This window comes from Hypanus sabinus, chromosome 27 (assembly GCF_030144855.1).
Source record: "Hypanus sabinus isolate sHypSab1 chromosome 27, sHypSab1.hap1, whole genome shotgun sequence".
In the NCBI taxonomy this organism is placed as follows: Eukaryota; Metazoa; Chordata; class Chondrichthyes; order Myliobatiformes; family Dasyatidae; genus Hypanus; species Hypanus sabinus.
In genome coordinates this window covers 35,731,756-35,750,523 of record NC_082732.1, presented here as the reverse complement: position 1 = coordinate 35,750,523, position 18,768 = coordinate 35,731,756, and the positions used below count along the sequence as shown (strand labels likewise).

The 18,768-nt window shown below is 46.3% G+C and overlaps 1 protein-coding gene across 1 annotated transcript in view; it reads right to left on the bottom strand.

Moving 5' to 3' along the window:
* espn (espin) overlaps positions 1 to 12,968 on the bottom strand; it is a 215,450-nt gene extending 202,482 nt beyond the window's left edge. The window contains 2 exon segments of the mRNA XM_059952222.1: positions 10,886 to 11,335; positions 12,914 to 12,968. Coding sequence (XP_059808205.1) covers positions 10,886 to 11,179 — 294 coding nt within the window. The 5' untranslated portion in view covers positions 11,180 to 11,335; positions 12,914 to 12,968.
* Positions 12,969 to 18,768: the final 5,800 nt, after the last annotated feature.

Sequence of the window (18,768 nt, the reverse complement as noted above, 5' to 3'; positions counted from 1 at the left end):
GGCAACACTTACAGGCTGCCCCAGGCACATCTTCAGACTGTGATCATTGAAGCAGATGATGGAGTTCACTGTAAGTTTCGATGTACATGTGACAAGTAAAGCTAATCTTTATCTGTTTCCTCCCAAACTGTCATACCTTTTTGACTTTTATTGCCCGAGATCTCATAGCTTTGAGCAGCGCAGGAAGCATCAGAAATCTGTGGAATAAGTTGGATGAATGACAGCATCTTTTCCTGCCTTTGAATGCTTATAAATCCGACCAAATTCGTCAAACACTTCTGTACCGTTGACTCATTCATGACGTCCTCAGTCAACCCAAGTGACAGTTTACCATTTGGGAATTAGTGGATAATCGAGGCCCACAGAGGGATAGAACTCACCTCCCCCATAGAAGCTGCACAAATAAATCCCTCCCCCATGTTCGCTGATGTGTTAAGACTGGGCACAAAGACTGGACACAACCCCAAGTTCAGCAATTACAAGTAAACATTCCAGCGTCTGAACCAGATTTTTTCTTTTATTCTTTGTTTTATTTATTCATTGAGATGGTGAGGGACAAGCCCTTTGAGCCCCAGTGCACTGCAGCCCACCAGTTTAACCCTAGCCTAATTTCCAATGACCAATTAACCTACCAACCGGTACATCTTTGGACTGTATGATGAAACCAGAGCACTCAGAGGAAACCCATACAGTTATGGGGAGAACATACAAACTCCTTACAGGCAGCGTCAGGAATTGAACCCAGGTCACCTGCACTGTAAAACCATTGTGCTAACTGCTATGCTACTATGCCTCCTACTTCAAGGAGGAGACATGTGCAACTACAGATTTAATGATTAACTTTATTGGAAACATGGATGTCGAAATATACAGCGAAATGGATTGTATTGCATCAATGACCAGCACAGTCCAAGTGTTGCCATACATCCAACGTCAACATAGCATGTCCACAATGACTAATCCTAACCCGTACATCTTTTGGAATGTGGGAGGAAACGGACGCGGTCACAGGGAGAACGTACAATCTCCTTACAGACTGTGGTGGGAATCGAACCCCAATTGGCACCGTAAAGCAATTGTACTGCAGTGCCACCCCGGTACGTTTTGCAATCATCAGGTAACATTCCCACTTCTGACGTTGTAATGTAAAGGAGGTTATTGATGAAGCAGGCGAAGATGACTGCCCTGAGGAACCCCTAGAGTCATAGATCAGATCAGATTCATTTATTTATCACATTTATATTGAAACATTCAGTGAATTAACCATTTGCATTAACAACTAACACAACCCAAGATGAGCTGGGGGCTGCCCGTCAGTGTCACCACATATTCTGATGCCAACCTAGCATGCCCACGATGCTTAGCAGTACAACACCATGTAAACAAGCCCCTTTCCCCCTTACCACCAACCCACCCACGCACACAAAGTCCTCCAACCCCAGGACAGATCGCCTCCAGCCTCCAGCGGACTCACAGGTGGATTCGGAGACTCAAGCGTCCAGACACAGGGCCTTCACTTCCAGATTCTGAGCGACCTTTGGGTTTCAATCTTTGAAGGCAAATGAGGCCCCTGGATGAGGACCCCAAACTCCAGGCCTCGAGTTCCATACTTGCCGATGATGAGACCCCAAACTAGCGGCCTCGAAATGCCACTCTCGCTGACTCGTGTACCTAGGCGATCACCGGCTCTCGCACCTCCTGCCTGAATGGAACTCAGGTACCGGAATCTGCTGAAAATTTGCTGATCTGAGAGGGCTACCCACCCTCACCCTTGCTAATCCCCTCCTATGCAAAAACTTATCCAAGCTTGTCTTAAATATATTTACTGAGGTAGCCTCCACTGCTTCCCTGGGCAGAGAATTCCACAGATTCACCACCCTCTGGGAAAAGCAGTTCCTCCTTATCTCCATCCTAAATCTACTCCCTCAAACCTTGAGGCTATGTACCCTAGTTCTAATCTCACCTACCAGTGGAAACAACTTTCTTGCCTCTATTTTATTTATCCCTTTCATAATTGTATGTGTTTCTATAAGACCTCCTCTCATCCTCTGAACTCCAGTGGGTACAGCCCCAGGTGACTCAATCTCCCCTCAGTCTAACCCCTCATCTCTGGAATCAACCTGGTGAACCTCCTCTGCTCTGCCTCCAAAGCCAGTATATCCTTCCTCAAGTAAAGAGACCAGAACTGCACACAATACTCCTAGAATGGCCTCACCAATACCCTGTACAGTTGCAGCATAACCTCCCTGCTCTTAAACTCAATCCTTCTAGCAACAAAGGCCCGCATCCCATTTACATATGGGTTAGCGTTAGTAAGCAAGTTGTGGCACGCTACAGTATGTTGGCACTGGACGCAGGAATGCTGCCTCGGCACAACCCTCAGACTGTGTTGGTCATTGGCACATTTCACTGTATGTTTTAATGTTTTGATGTATATATTTTTTAAATTTATGCACCATGGAACAGGCCCTTCCAGCCACAATGCTGAACAACCCCCAATTTAACCCCAGCCTAATCACGGGGCAATTTACAACGACCAATTAACCTACTGACCTGTACATCTTTGGACTGTGGGAGGAAACACAGTCCCCTCCCAGTCCTTCCACTGGGAGGACATACACGCTCCTTACAGACAATGACGGAATTGAACTCTGAGCTCCGACATTACATTCTGACTTTTTTGCCGATTCTCCTTGCCAAGCCCTTCTACGGATATCCCGCTTCCTCAGCGTTGCCTGCAGCACAACCCATCTTTATCTCATCCACTAACTTGGCTACAAAGCCATCAACATTCAGAATGGATGAGTTAAAGCCAAAGGCCTGTTTTCGTGCTGTATGAATTTATGATTCAAAGTTTAAGAAGGCAAGCCACCAATCTAGAACTAAATAGAAAACACATACATACACACACTACACTGACAGAAAGGAAACAGAAAATGTGGGGGAATACGTCGCAGTTCAGTTAAACACTGTAGGGCAAGAAGCAAATTAATGTTCTTGATCAACGATCATGTGTCATCTTATTTTCTCTTCATTGATTCTGGCTGACTGACTGAATATTCCCAGTATTTTCTGTTTTACTTCAGACTTTCAGTAGCTCAGTTTTGCACTGTAATCAAGGAGATGCTGATTCTCAAAGTCCTTCCCACCCTCTCAAGTGGAAGTGGGCTCACGGTGTGCTGGTGCATGCACGTGGTGGGAGAGGCTGCTTCCCTGGGATTGGACACTAGCTAATTCAGCCCCGATTCCTGCATCAGGAAAAACGAGCTTCGGAAACACTCAGCAGGTCCGACAGCTCCTGCGGAAAGGGAAACAGTTCAGGTTTCGGGTCGAAGATGTCTTGTCACAACGCAAGAAGAGAGAGAAGTTGTAGAGAAGAAGGGTGAGGGACAGGTAACTGTGAAAGACAAGGCCCACGTTCCCATGAGAATAAAATGATCAAAGTCTTTAAGATGATGGGTTAATGAAATAGTTAGAAAGTGAGAATGCAAACATAGAGTGTAAAAGGGTGTGGATACAGATAATAATATTGATATAATTGATCTGAAAACCCAAAGATTGATTGGTTTTCAGTCATATCAAACAATGAAAGGAAGCCTGTACAGGAGAGCTTTTAAAGTAGAAGAGCCATTGCACTGGGGCAGTTCCACTCTCTCGATCTCGGAAGGTCAAGTCCAGTAGTTGTCACAACTGGGGTCTTCATTGGTTGCACTGGATAACCATGATGTCTGGTATTCCTTGTCATGCCCTTTGCTCTCCACACAGCATTGGAGAACTGCCTTCCTGGGCGTTGGATCTCAACGTTGATCTCATGTGGCCAGTCCGCCAGAGTTGACTTTACATGCTAGGGCAGGCATGTCCCTATCTCACTGAAGTATGAGGCCCACCTGTCGAAACACTGTGCTGGGATGGGGCATGCAAACAGCTGCTTAGATTCACAGGTGAGAGCTGAGTGTCAGTGGAGACCAAAGGTGAGTGAGCTGCCCCGGAATGGACACAACAAGCCCTCCTCGAGAGATGCTACCCTTCCCAGGACACCCAACCCAGAGATTAATATTACTATTAGTTACTGGCGCAAAGATTAGCACAGGAAGGCAGCAGGGACTGCAGTTACTTCACTAGTTCATTGACCCTGGTTCAATCCTGGCCACTGGTGTTATCCGTACAGCTTTCGATATTCTCCCTGTGTTTTCACCAGCAGCTCCAGTTACTGCCACATCCCATATATGTGCATTAGGTTAAATATCCACTGTAAATAGTCCCTCGTCCATTGGTAAAAACTGGTATTGGTATATTATTGTCATGTGCAGCAAGATCCAGTGATAAGGTTGCCTTGCATACTGTTCAGAGAGATCAGATCATTACACACAGGGCCTTGAGCTGGAATAAGGTAAAAGAACAATAATGCAGAATGAAGTGTAAGACCTACCAAACCAGTGCAGTGTAGGTGGGAGTGTGGAGAGAACAAAAATGGGAATAATTCAAAATTAGTGTAAATGGATACTTGATGGGCTGAATGGCCTGTTCCTCTGCTCTCTGAATTTTATTACTGAAAATAGGTAATCAATCCACACAGTTATTGGTTGAAGCCTTGCAAAATTTGAGGAAGGAAAATTTAAGCAAGCGATCAAGTTTAGCGCAATGTAATCCCTCTATATTACTGGACAATAAAAGCCAATTTCAGCTCTGTTACATTGTGACTGAATCACTGGTCTAGGGAGCTTGGAGCAGGTTTATGACTGTGTGGGAGAGAGAGAGCATGGGGAAGAGACACAAAAAGTGAACTTATTAACATGCCCTCTGTTTCAATTAGTATCTGGCTAAAGCCAGATGAGAGAAGTAGGTCAGTCCTGAAATACAGTAGGGCTGAGTGACTAAACTTCCAGTCGGAACAACTTGTGCAGAACTTAGGACAGAGCAACACATTACAAAGCAGTTTGCAGAGGAAATGGGCACTGAGGGCAGGTTTTGACTATGTTTTGATAGACTAATTGACATCCAACTTAAATGCAGCATTGATTTACCAAATCCCAACGAATAATTTCTGAAATCACCCCTTACAAAGGGCTGATTGTGGACTTCAGGAAGGGTAAGATGAAGGAACACCTATCAATCCTCATAGAGGGATCAGAATTGGAGAGAGTGAGCAGTTTCAAGTTCCTGGGTGTCAAGATCTCTGAGGACTTTACCTGGTCCCAACATATTGATGCAATTATAAAGAAGGCAACATAGCGACTATACTTCATCAGAAGTTTGAAGAGATTTGGTATGTCAACAAAACACTCAAAAACTTCTATCAATGCACCATGGAGAGCATTCTGATAGGCTGCATCACTGTCTGGTATGGGGGGGGTGGGGTATTCTGCACAGGACTGAAAGAAGCTGCAGAGGGTTGTAAATTTAGTCGGCTTTGTCTTGAGTATTAGCCTGCAAAGTACCCAGGACATCTCAGAAAGGCAGCGTCCATTATTAAGGACCTCCAGCACCTAGCGCATACCCTCCTCTCATCATCAGGTAGAAGATACAGAAGCCTGAAGGCACACACTCAGCGATTCAGGAGCAGCTTCTTCCCCTCTGCCGATTCCTAAATGGACATTGAACCCGTGAACACTACCTCACTTTTTAAATATATATTATTTCTGTTTTAGCATGATTTAAAATCTATTCAATATACATATACTGTAATTGATTTAATTATATATTTATTATTATTATTTCACTTTCCCCCTCTTCTTCTCTAGTATTTATTGTATTGAACTGCTGTCGCTAAGTTAACAAATTTCACAACACATTCCGATGATAATAAGCCTGATTCTGTTACATGGGTTTTGGGAAAAGTGGGTGACCGTATCGATGCTGTTTTAATTTCTAAAGTGCGTCACGTTTAAGTTTGAGCATATGTCTGGCAGATACACAAGGCAGTGAAGAAACAGTACAGGTTTCGGAAACTAATTTGCTTTGTGTAATCCTGCCATTAACCAATATCCTGCTTTAGTGTAGACTGCATTATGGAGGATTTGGAGGCAACTATATATAGGTAAAGTAGATTACCCTGACAGTTAGTAATGTGTCATCAGCACATTACAAGCACTAAACTGCAGAGTTAGCTGGTAGGGATATGAGCAAATTAAAACTACAGCAAGTCATCATAAAGCCCCCCATTGGCAGTGAGAGTTTGAGCTGGTGACGACGTTCGTGTGCCCAGTGCCGGTGAGACGGTTGGGGAAGAGAGATAGTGTAGGAGGGATGACTTAGGCAGTTGGAAGAGTTCCAGTCCAATTCTTATGGCCTTTTCTTCTCTACCCGATGGAGTACCTTAGCTCTGTATCAACATTGGTGGCGGTGAGGAAGGTAATGCAATGTTAGCATTAATTTCCAGAGGACTAGAATAAAGAAGCAGGGATATAATGCTGAGTACTGTGAGAGGTTTTGGGTCCCATATCTAAAAAGTGGGTGGTGGGGTAGAGACATGTGTAAGGTGTTCCTTCCCTTGGCTAGATGCAGGTCAGCCTTGGGCAAGATCTAACACCTGCTTAGTTGCCCCAACCCCCATGTGATCAGGGTCATGTGAAGTTATCCATGGAGCAGATGGTGGACGGTCATTTGTGCAGCCGATGCAGATCACAAATCCTGGTTATGTGACCACTGACACCAGGCAGACAATCTCTGAAGAGTATTGATAATGGCTGAGGTCACCCATCTCGTGAAGACATTGCCCAGAAGAAGACAATGGCAAATCGAAAACTTCCGTAGAAAGATTTGCCAAGAACAATTATGATCAATGGAAAGATGATGATCACCCATGTCATACGACACGGTACATAACAAACAAACAATCGAAGGAAGATTGTGCTGGCTGTGGAGAGGGTCCAGATGCTGATCCCAGGAATGAAAGAATTAAAATATACGGAGCTTTTGATGACTCTAGTCCTGAGCTCACTGGAATTTAAAAGAATGAGGGGGCGGATTTCACTGAAACTTGTGAATCTGTGGAATTCATTGCCACAGACAACAATGTGGCCAAGCCATCGTGTATATTTAAAACTGACATCGTTAGGCTTGTGATTAGTAAGGGCATCAGGGATGATGGAGAGAAGGCATGAGAATGGGATAGACAAGGAAAATAAATTAGCCAGGATTGAATGTCAGGGTTGATGGTTTGAATGGTTTAATTCTGCTCCCAAGTCTTATGGTCTAGGTTGCCCATCTGAGCTAGTCACATTTGCTTGTGTTTGGACCATATCCCTCTGAAGCTATAGTCACCGACTAGCTAAAGGATGATTCCTCTTACATCTCAACTGTAGATTTGACTGCTTTTAAGATACAATATCCCACAGGGAGTGTAACTGCAAAATATCTTATGAAACCCAGCAAGTGTTCAACACAACACAGGTAAATAATTATGTTGCCTGTTTTTCATACTTCTGTACCATTTCCCAAATTGTAAACACCTCAATAAGTTCTCACAGGCCGTGAAAAATAATATGCAGTAAAGTGCCTTCCTTACTACTGACTCAACTTGCAAGTTAACCTCTAGAGAATCCCAAGACCCTATGCACCTCCAATTTCTGAATTCACACCGTTTAAAAAATCATCTTTGCATTTATTCCTTCTACAGAAGTACATAACCATACACTTTCCTACACTGTATTCCATCTGCCACTCCTGATCTTTTTTTAAATTGAAGTACAGCGAAAAACATGTCGTCCCAACACTTCTAGGCTGCACTTCCCAGCAATCTCCGAAATTTAACCCTAGCCTAATCACGGGACAATTTATAATGAGCAATTGACCTACCAACCAGTACGTCTTTGGGCTCTGGGAGGAACATGGTCACGGGGAGAGTACACAAACTGCTTACAGGCTGTGGCAGGAATTGAACCCGAGTCACTGGTACTGTAAAGCATTGTGCTAACCACTACGCTCCAAATCTGTCCAAGTCCTTCTGCTGACTCCCCGTCTTCCTCAACATTACCTGCCCCTCCAATTACCTTTGTATCATCCACAAGGCCATCAGTTCTGGCATGCAGACCATTAACATATAGCATGTGAAACAGCAGACCCAACATCAACCCTTGTGAAATGTTGACTTACGCATTGAAGGAGGAGATGGAGCAAGCCGTGAGCAAGGATGGAAGGACAATGTTGTTAGGATAAGGGGAAGGAAGGTGATATTTTTCTTTTGTTTGGAACAGAACACTGTTGGACAAAGAAACCTGTTGATATGTTCTAAAGTCCTAGTTGCTTCATTCTATTACCAGGCACTGAGGCAGTTCCCAAAGCTTCCTTGGAAATGTACATTGCCTTACGGGGAAAGGCCGAGTGAGGAATTCTCTCTTTGGAGAAAAAGAGGATGAGAGGCGACTGGATAGAGGTGCAAAAGATGGTAAGGGACATGGATTCAGTGGAGAGCTGGCGACTTTTACACAGGGCAGCAATGGCTAATTCGAGGAGGTATAATTTTAAGGTGACTGGAGGAAAGTATAGGGGGGATTCAGAGGGAATTTTTTTTAATACACAAAGAGTGGTAGGATTGAGGAACACCTAGCCAGTGGAGGTGGTGGTAGAAGCAGATATATTTGGGGCATCTAAGAAACTCTTAGATAGGCACACGCAGGAGTGAAGTACAAGATTGATCTTAAAGTCCATTAAAAGGTCAGCACAACATTGTGGGCTGAAGGGCCTGCGCAGTAATGTCATATGCTCTATGTTCTATACCCACTAACTTGCGAGAATTCCTGGGCAATGACTGCACCAACTGGAGAAGGAATATTTCGGGTGGGATAGAGAAGCTTGTGATCTTTATTTGGAAACACAGAGAAGCTGAATAAGTGTACCACCTCCCGAACTGCCACGCCAATTGTCCCGAGAAACACCTCATGCTCCACCTGTGGGCAGAGTCTATAGGTCCCACTTTGGCCTCATCAGCCATGGCAGAAGCTACAGGATAGGAGCAGAGTAGAGACATCCACGACTTCCAGGACCATCCATGATACAGATCCATGATACAAAGATAGTTGGGAGGGGCAGGATAATGTGAATGAAGTAGGGAATGCACAGGAGTTGGGCCGATTAGGAGAATCGGCAACAAAATGGCAGATGGAATATGGGGTAGGAAGTATATGGTCATGGATATCTTGATCAGCGAGTCCTGACAAAGGCTCATAGCAGAAAATATCAACTGCTAATTCCTCTCCAAAGACACTGCATGGCTTGCTGAGTTCATCCAGGACTTTGTGTGCGTTACTCCGGATTTCCAGCATCTGCAGAATCTCAAACAAGAGAAGATCTGCAGATGCCAGAAATCCAACCAACACACACAAAATGCTGGAGGAACTCAGTAAACCAGGCGGCGTTTATGGACAAGATTGCAGTCAACATTTCGAGCTGAGACCCTTCAGCAGGATCCTGATGTGGACTCTCAGCCTGAAACGTCAACTGTACTGTTCTCCATAGATGTTGCCTGGCCTGCTGAGTTCCTCCAGCATTTTTTGTGTGTTATCCATAGAATCTCTTGTTTTTAGGGCTGCCCGAAAAGAAATTCTTTAAGTAAAGAGTCCACATTCTTAAACATGGAATCATTTATTGAAGGAGTGACTTCCAGTCTTCAGGGTCTTGATAGTTGAAGGCACAGGGTCAGGGATGATGAGGAGGTCTGAACTTGGAAAGTCCGGAAATAAAATGTTGGAGGAGATGGCAGTAACCGGCAGGCTAAAAGATGGGTTAAAGGTGAAAGGTGAGAAGTTTAAATGGAACATGAGGGGAAACTTCTTCACTCAGAGGACTGAGAGTTTGTGGAAGGAGCTGCCAGCGACAGTGATGCGTGCAAGCCTGATTTCAACATTTAAGAGAAGTTTGGATAGGTACATGGATGTTAGGGGTATGGGGGGGGAGGGCGGGAGCTATAGTCCCGGTGTAGGTCGATTGGAGCAGGCCGTTTAAAATGCTCAGCACATACTAGATAGGCTGAATGGCCTGTTGCTGTGCTGTACTTTTCTATGACTCTAGGGATGAGAACTTGAACTGCATGAAATAAGGGGCAGGATTGGGGGTCATTCAGGAGGCAGTTATTAACCAATAGGTGGGAGCTGCATGGGAAATAATGGAAGCAGGTCAGGGAGTCACACGAAATGTGGCGAGCTTGCAGGGAGCTGGAGGGTGAAGATTTACAAAGAGAAATGAAACCCAGGAGGGCATCTCACAAAGGAAAACGTAGCACTGGAGAAGAGAACTTTAAGAATCAAAGGGAAAGTAACGCAGAACGCAACGGGAAACGGCAAGAGATGCCTCAAATGATTAATAGGAGCAGACACTTGGTTTTGCCCAAGTTCCACTCAGTGTCCATCTTCTGCGCCGACTCACTCATCGGTAAGGTCAAGATTGTATAAACCAAGTAAATTAACTTAGTGGAAAAGCAGCTTGGAGAGTAAACTCTTTATAACCAGTTCTCTCAGACTCCAGTCATTCCACTTGCTGGACGCTTAAGCATTCACAGTACAAAAAAAAACGTTGAATGGCCTGGTCCTCTCTTTCAGTGGCCACATAGTCTTTGTATATTTTCACTGCTGTCCACACTGTAATTAGCACGAGGCGGACTAATGGAAACACTAGAACGCGAGAGGATCCCATTACCGTTACGGAGGGTGAACTCATTACGTGGGCAGAGATATTCCAAAGGAATGCGTTCATCTCCTCCACATTCAGAGGATGTGCAGGTGATGGGAACTCTGGACCTCCAGGCTTGTTTCCCCGTCTTATGTCCTCCCACTTTCGATAATAACCCGACTGCCCCTCGGCCCCAGACTCCACCGTTAGAGCCCAGAGTTACGACATCAACTCCAACTAAAACAAGCTCTCCTGGCCTCGCCGCCCACAGTCTCCCTACCTGTGTCTGACATCCTCCCGCTGACAGCAGCCACTGCAAACACGACAGGTTGCCGGTGGCAGCCGCGTCGTGCGCCGGAGTCGCCCCGTTCCTGGCACGCTGATTCCCGGCGAGTCTCGCCTCTTCCACCAGGTACTTCAGGGCGTCGAGCCTCCCGGAGCGGGCGGCGTGATGCACCGGCGAAGCTCCGAGGTGATCGGACACTTTCTGCAGGAGGGCGCCCTTACTTTGCAGCGCCTGCAACGCTTTCAGGTCGCCGTTCCTGGCAGCGACCAGCGAGGGGTCCAGAACCATTTTATACTCTTGTGTATTTGTTCAAATACTCGATTATCATTTCCTTCCGACGCTTCACTTTTTGCGCGTGACCATTTTGCTCCGGCGCCGGTTCCTGACCGAATCCCGCAGGGTCTGTACCATGCTGAATATTTAATTACCAAGGACGTGAATAATCTATGAGAGAGGCGGAACCAGTTCAGCTAAACAGCAGTCAACAAGCAGCGGTTCAACCAGTCCCCGGGCGGCTGCGTTCCCTGGCCTGAGTTCGGAGGGATCTGCCCTGCTCCGACACCGAATTCCTGCTCTTGACAACTGCTTCATGTTTGCCTCTTACTGATTTACCCCATTAAATAACCATTTTACATTGAACGCCTTCAAATACCCCAGTGGTGCTAAAACGAGTTTTATTCCTCAGTTGTAAGTTTGCCTTCACTTAATGTTATAGTAATACAGCACGGAATCAGGCCCTTCGGCCCAACTGATCCATGCTGACCTGTGCTTGATCCGTTTTCCTATGTCTGACCCTTATCCCTCGTATTTAACGTATTTTACACGTTGTAATTATGCCCGCCTCTATCATTTCCTTTGGCATCTCGTTCCCTGTTCTTACCAACCCCTGCATCAGAAGATGGGTTCTCGGGTTCCTTTTAAATCGTATCTTTCCCACGTCAGTTTTAGAATCCCCTACCCTGGGGAAAAGACTGTCGCCACACAGCTCCTCTATGCACCTCACGCTGTAAGGTCACCCCTCAGCCTCTTACAGTACTACAGGGAAGAAGTCCCAGCCTACCCAATCTCAAAACCTCCCGTTCTGGTGTTGATTTAAAACAGAGGCTGATCGGTTCTTGTTCGGCAATGGTGACAAAGTTTATGAGGATAAAGGATAGGGTTGAGAAGGATAATAATAAGGGCATGATGGAATAGCAGAGTAGACTAGATGGACCGAATGGGCTGATTCTGCTGCTATGACATATTGTCTTATGTCCTTATTCAGGGGCAGTATTACCCCCGACACTGTAATGCAATGATGCTGGTCTTGTTCTATACCAGAGCATTAATTGCCTTTTCTCTGCCAGAGTTTTGGGTGGTGGGGTGGAGATATGTCTCTGACAAAGGAGGCGCAAGCTACTCCTCCCCTAGCCTGCAGGTCACCTTAGGGCAAGGTGTAGCACCTGCTTAGCCTTCCCCCTCCCCCGATCAGGGTCACGGGAAGCCATGAGAGAAGGTGGTGGGTGGTCGTATGAGCAACTGGTGCACATCACAAGTCTTGGTTATACGACCACTGACACCAGGCAATTAATCTCTGAAGAGTGTTGGACAATGACTGAGGTCATCTATCCCGTTAAGATACTAAACACAAAGGGCACTGCGGATGCTGTGGTCAAAGCAACACGTACAACAAGCTGGAGGAACTCAGCAGGTCGGGCAGCATCCGTGGAAAGAAGCAGTCAACGTTTCGGGCCGAGACCCAGACCTGCTCGTTTCCACGGATGCTACCCGACCTGCTGAGTTCCTCCAGCGTGTTGTACGCGTTGTAAAGACACTGCCCAGAAGAAGGCAATGGCAAACCACTTCTGCGGAAGAATTTGCCAAGATCAATCATGGTCGCGGAAAGACCACGATCACCTACATCATACAACACAGCACATAATGACTGATGGGCAACGTAGGTGGGGGCAGAATCATGGTGGTGCTAAATTGCGACTCCTTCGTGTTCATTTAAAAAGAACAAAACACCAGCTTGCTTTCTACCTTTGATGTCTCTCCTGTTCCTTTTCGGGGTGGATGGGGTTCTGCTGACCTGGAGTGACACTCTGTGCTGCGGCTCACGCCCGGCCGCTTGTCGACATCACCAGGTGGCGGAGGAAAAGACGAGCATGCCTTCGGGGTTCCGAGGTTTCGCGGCCCTGATTCCGAGCCGGGGCTCCCAACTGAAATGTGAAAGGAGGGAATGGAACGTCAGGGTCAGGGGTTGAGCTGCTGCAAGCTCTGTACGGCGAGTTGTGCTCGCTCAGTCCCTCTCGTTGAATTGTTCCCTGGACGTGCGTGTGGTAAAACTAATACCCAGTCTGGATCCAGCGTCGATGCAACATTCAGGTCATTCAGAGAGCTTGGCTGAGGGTTAACCTGGCCCAGGATACTCCGGGAAGTACTCTGCCACCTAACCTTCTTCGAAGCAGAACCGAGGGATTTTTACCACCCAGGATGGCCCCACTGACTGAGCTGTACTTGGGTGCGTCCAGTTGGAGTCTGCAGTTCATTTCCTCGATGCTCCTCGAAATGCTGCCTTTGTCCTTGTCCATAGAAACATAGAAAACCTACAGCACAATACAGGCCTTTCGGCCCACAAAGTTGTGCCGAACATGCTTTTACCTGAGAAATTACCTCGGCTTTACCCAAAGCCCTCTATTTTTCTAAGCTCCATGTACCTGTCAGGAGTCTCTTAAAGGACCCTACCGTATCCGCCTCCACCACTGTCGCCAGCAGCCCATTCCAGGCACTCACCACTCTGAGTAAAAAACCTACCCCTGATATCTCCTCTGCACCTACTTCCAAGGAACCTTAAAACTAGGCCCTATAGCGCTAGCAATTTCATCCCTGGGAAAAAGCCTCTGACTATCCACACAATCAATGCCTCTCATCATCTTATACACCTCTATGTCCAGTCCCAAGGAAAGTGAAATCAGCTGTAATTCCCTATATTACCGAGTACGGGGCAGGGTTGGTACTGAAACCCTTGCCTTCTCACAGTTAGCCACCTTTCACGCCAAGTGTGCCGGTGTTACCGAGATTTACCTGCTGAACACGGTAGGCAGGGCAATCGCAAAATAAGGGTTGACGCTGGCTGCAATGTCCTGGACCAGCTGTAAAGCATCAGCCAACCACAGAGAAATTTGGGGGAAAAAGCTGGTGGCAGCACTGAGAGAGGACCTGCTGAAATAACTGCGGGGCTTAACGCAAGGAAGTACTGACTCGCGTCGTGCTTGTTGCTAACTACAGCGTACAGACCATCCCTGGGTAAGGAACAACGTCCATTCTCACAGATGTTCGCAAGTGGATTTTGTCCTAAGTCGGGAAGTAGACAAAGAATCACGTGACGTGGTAACCATATCACCACTGTGTTGTCAGGGAAGACATGCAAATCAGAAGCAGAATCAAAAGTTGAAAATAAGTTCTGAGATTCAGTTTCTTGCAGGCATTTCCGGTAAATACAAGAAACTCAGTTGTATCAATGAAAAAACTCACACAACAAAGATTGGCAAGCAACCAGTGTCAGAACAAATTGTGCAAATGAGAAAAAAAGAGCAAGTTAAAATATTAAACATTGAGAGCATGAGTTGTAGAGCCCTTGAAAGTGAGTCCATAGGGTGTGGAATCAGTTCAGTGTTGGGTGAGCCTGATGGTTGAGGGGGAATAACTGTTCTTGAACCTGCTGGCTCAGGACCCTAAAACTGCGCTACCTCCTTCCTGATGGCAGCAGTGAGAAGAGAGCGTCAGTCAGAACCGGGTTTATCATCATGGACATATGTCACCAAGTTTGTTGTTTTGTGGCAGTGATACAGTACAATCGTAAAAATTGCTAAAATTACTATAAATTATAATAAAAATGTGTATACGGAACAAAAAGAGATGGGCTCAGGTACTGTTTGTTAATCTGATGCCAAATGGGAGTGGAACTGTTCCTAAAACGTTCAGTGTGTGTCTTCAGGCTCGTGTACCTCCTCCCTGATGGTAGCGTGAAGAGGACGTGACCGAGATGGTGACGTGGCGGGAGGCCTTAATTAATGAAAGGAAACACATATGAAAAAACAATTACTGAAAGTAGAGAGAGAGAGAGAGAAAGTGTGAGTTCTGTTGTTCATAAGAACGAACATACCTAAAGGGATTTCTCAATTTAATGCAACACGCACAAAATGTTGGAGGAACTCTGCAGGCTAGGCAGCGTCTATAGAAAAGAGTAAACGGGCGATGTTTTGGGCCGAGACCCTTCTTCGGGACTATAAATTACAATAAGAATAAATAATAATCCAGCATTTTGTGTGTGTTGCTTTGGATTTTCAGCATCTGAAGATTTTCTATGTTCGTGATTCTCAACACTGTATAATGTTATTTTAGGAGCTTATTCATGTGTTGGCACGTCTACAAGTGGGGAGTTCGTAACCCAGGGGTGGCCTGTATGGGACTCTGCCTATGATGCTTGTAGGTGGTTTAGGTGCTGGGTTGGGGTTGTTGTGGCAGGAGGGGAGCAATAATGGAGGGACGTGTTGGATCCTATCGCTGTCTCTGTGTGCTCACTCTTTCCCTTTCTTCCTTTGCTCGATTCCCCAGATGTTCCCCCACTCTGATCCCCCCCCCTCAGTTTCAGCTACAGTGTACCCTCCACAGCAGGGTCCACGAAGGGAGCTGGTGGCAGTGGCCTTGGGTAACTAACCAGTCCAGCGCACCAGTGAGTTGCCCAGACCGTGATCTCCCAGGATGGAGGGGGGGGGGCACTTCGGAAGGCGGGGTGGGGGGGCCTTGAACCAGGTACCGGCAGTTCACAAAACCACGGTGTAAGCAGTATGCCCACAGCCCGCAGCCTCAACTGTGGCAAAGTCTGTCCGACTCTCCCTCGCCTCGTCAGGGCCTCAGAACCCACAGAATCAGAGCGGATGCAAAATTTCACCCACTTCAGGTGAAGAAGAAAAAGCGGTTCGGCCATGGGCAATATTAATCGGAGCATCGAAACACCAAAACATCAGCACAGGATGTGAGCTGGGGTTTTGCAGCGAATTGGCTCCAAACAGGGGGGAAAAAACACATACAGGCGTTGTTTAAGCGTCATACCTCAAAGAGGGATCATTGTTGTTTCAAGCAGGCTAGTAAACAAAGAATATATTTCTTTAATAGCGTGCGGGCTTCTTAAGTGCATTAAGACCCAGCATTGTCACGGTGAAATGGCAGCTGGGTTGAATCGGCTGCAGTGGAATGGAGTCAAGTGGACACATGTCACAGCTGAGGTGGTTTTAGAATTGTTCCACGCTCCGCCTCTCTGTGCTTGCCTGTAACGGGTGTTTGAATCGTCGGTGGCTTTTACAGCCCAGGAAAACCGGTGCATATTATCGCTGTCAGTGAGTTCATCGTCTGTTCCTTATCGCGGGTGTTCGGCCTTTGAATTTCTGATTGAAACCTCCCCCGGTTTCATAATCAAAGGCGGGTGAAGTCAAAATCTCCACTAAAGTTCTCAAAACACCCCCAGTGAACACAGCTTCCGTCCTGTGCAAATCCCAAGGGTGATGCGCTCTCTAATGTTCGCCGCTGGGTGGCAGTGTTTCCCACGAAGCTGAGGACTTTGGCCCTATTTTCTCAGGAACCTCTGGAAATCCTTGAGTAAATACAGGCACTGGAAACATTTTGGGGGAGAAAAGTTGGTACAGAATTTACTGTTAATCTGGCAGATTTTTCATTACGCATTAAGGAAAACCTAATTTCTTGTGCTGATCCACGTGGAACATTTTGCTAAAAGTATTTTCAATAATTATCAGTCATGCTTTGGGCTGATTTTTTTATCTATCCATTTGGAGATGCAGCGCAGTAATTGGTCTTTTGGCCCAACTAGCTCGTACTATCTAGTTACACCCATGTGACCAATTAAATCTGTAAATCTTTGGAATCTGGAGGGAACCGAGGCACCCGGAGAAAACCTGTGCGATTATGGAGATAACTTCCATAGATGTTATCTATAACATCGAAAACTTTTATAGATGTACCGTGGAGAGCATTCTGACAGGCTGCATCACTGTCTGGTATTGGGGAGGGGGGGGGGGGGGCTACCGCGCGGAACCGAAAGTAGCTACAGAGGGTCGCAAATCTAGTCAGCTCCATCCTGGGTAAGAGCTTACAAAGTACCCAGGTCATTTACAGGGGGCGGTGTCTCAGAAAGGCAGCGTCCATTATTAAGGACCCCCAGCACCCAGGGCATGCTCTTTTCTCTCTGTTACCATCAGGTAGGGGGTACAGAAGCCTGAAGGCACACACTCAGCGATTCAGGAACAGCCTCTTCCCCTCTGCCGTCCAATTCCTGGATGGACATTGAACCCGTGAACACGACCTCACTTTTTAATATATATTATTTTTAATCTATTCAATATACATATACTGTAATTGGTGTACTTACTTATTTTACTTTTTTCTTCTATATTATGTATTGCATTGAACTGCTGCTGCTAAGTTAACAAATTTCGTAACACGTGGCGGTGATAACTAACCTGATTCTGATAGCCTGCAAGCTCCTGACGGAGAGCGGCGGAAATGGACCTGGGTCGCTGGTGCTGTAAAGGCGTTGCGCTTGCCCCTACGCTTCCATGCCACCCAACAGCCAGCCAGACACGCCTCAGAAGACCACCTCCTTGCTCTGGAAGATTTGCTTTCATATAGGGCCTTAGACAACTTCAGAACATCACCAGTCACTTGATAGCCAACGATGTGCTATATTCGGAATCCAGTCTTTGGTGGATTAAGAAAGTAACAAGCGGTTCAGTTACAACAAGCTCCCACAAGCAACGATGTACTCGCACCAAGCTAATTTCCTGCTTATACTGGTTTAGGGTTAAATACTGAGGGAGATCTTCTTAGGTCCACTTGGATCTGCCAGCAGGAAAGGTCATGACTGGGAGGGGTGATGTCGGAAGAAACCAGCTTCCATCATCCAGGCCATGCTCTCTGCTTGCTGCTACTGTTAGGCAGGAGGTACAGAAGCCATGGACATCGCCATGTCCAGGAACCGTTATTACCATCAGGCTCCTGAATCAGCGTGGGTAATTTCATCTCAACTCTGAACTGATTCTGCAACATATGGGCTCACTTTCACAGACTCCACAACTCATGTTCTCGGTATTGTTTACTTAGTAGTATTGCAGTGTTTGTCTTTTGCACATTAGTTGTCAGTCTTCGTGTGTAGTTTGTCATTGATTCTATCGTATTTCTTTGCTTTGTGGTGAATGCCTGCAAGAAAATGAATCTCAGGGTACAGATAGGTTCTTTGATAATAAATTTACTTTGAACTTTGGGATCATCATGACCACGGGCTGAAGTCCGCCGGGCTTACACTCAGCAGAGTTGGACCACCAGCGTCGACCTCAACAAGTGCAGCACGGACCGCGGGTTCGGCTCACTGAACCTGCGCTTGTTCAGACCTCAGGCAAGGGCGGCACTTGCAGACATTGTCTGCCAGAAGAAAGGGAGCTGGAGCTTTTATTTGATTTGTGTGTGTGTGTGTGTGTGAGTTAGAATGTGAGACAGACAGAGAGAGAGAAAGAGAAAAAATACATGCGTTTGTGCACCGAATCAAAGTCCCTTTTAGTACCACTGACATACGAGGGTTGATTGATCAGTTCGTGGCCTGAGGTAGACGGACTCAATTTTAGAAAACCTAGTTTTTATTTTTCAGCATTGTCCCCTCCTGCATTTACACACTTAGTCCAGCGGTCGTGGAGCATACGGACCTCGGACCTGCAGAAAGTGTCCACAGCTGGGGTGATTGATAAGTTCGTGGCCTACGGTAGGTACTCATCTCCTTCTACCTTGGGCCACAAACTTATCAATCACCCCTGATGAGTTATTAACTT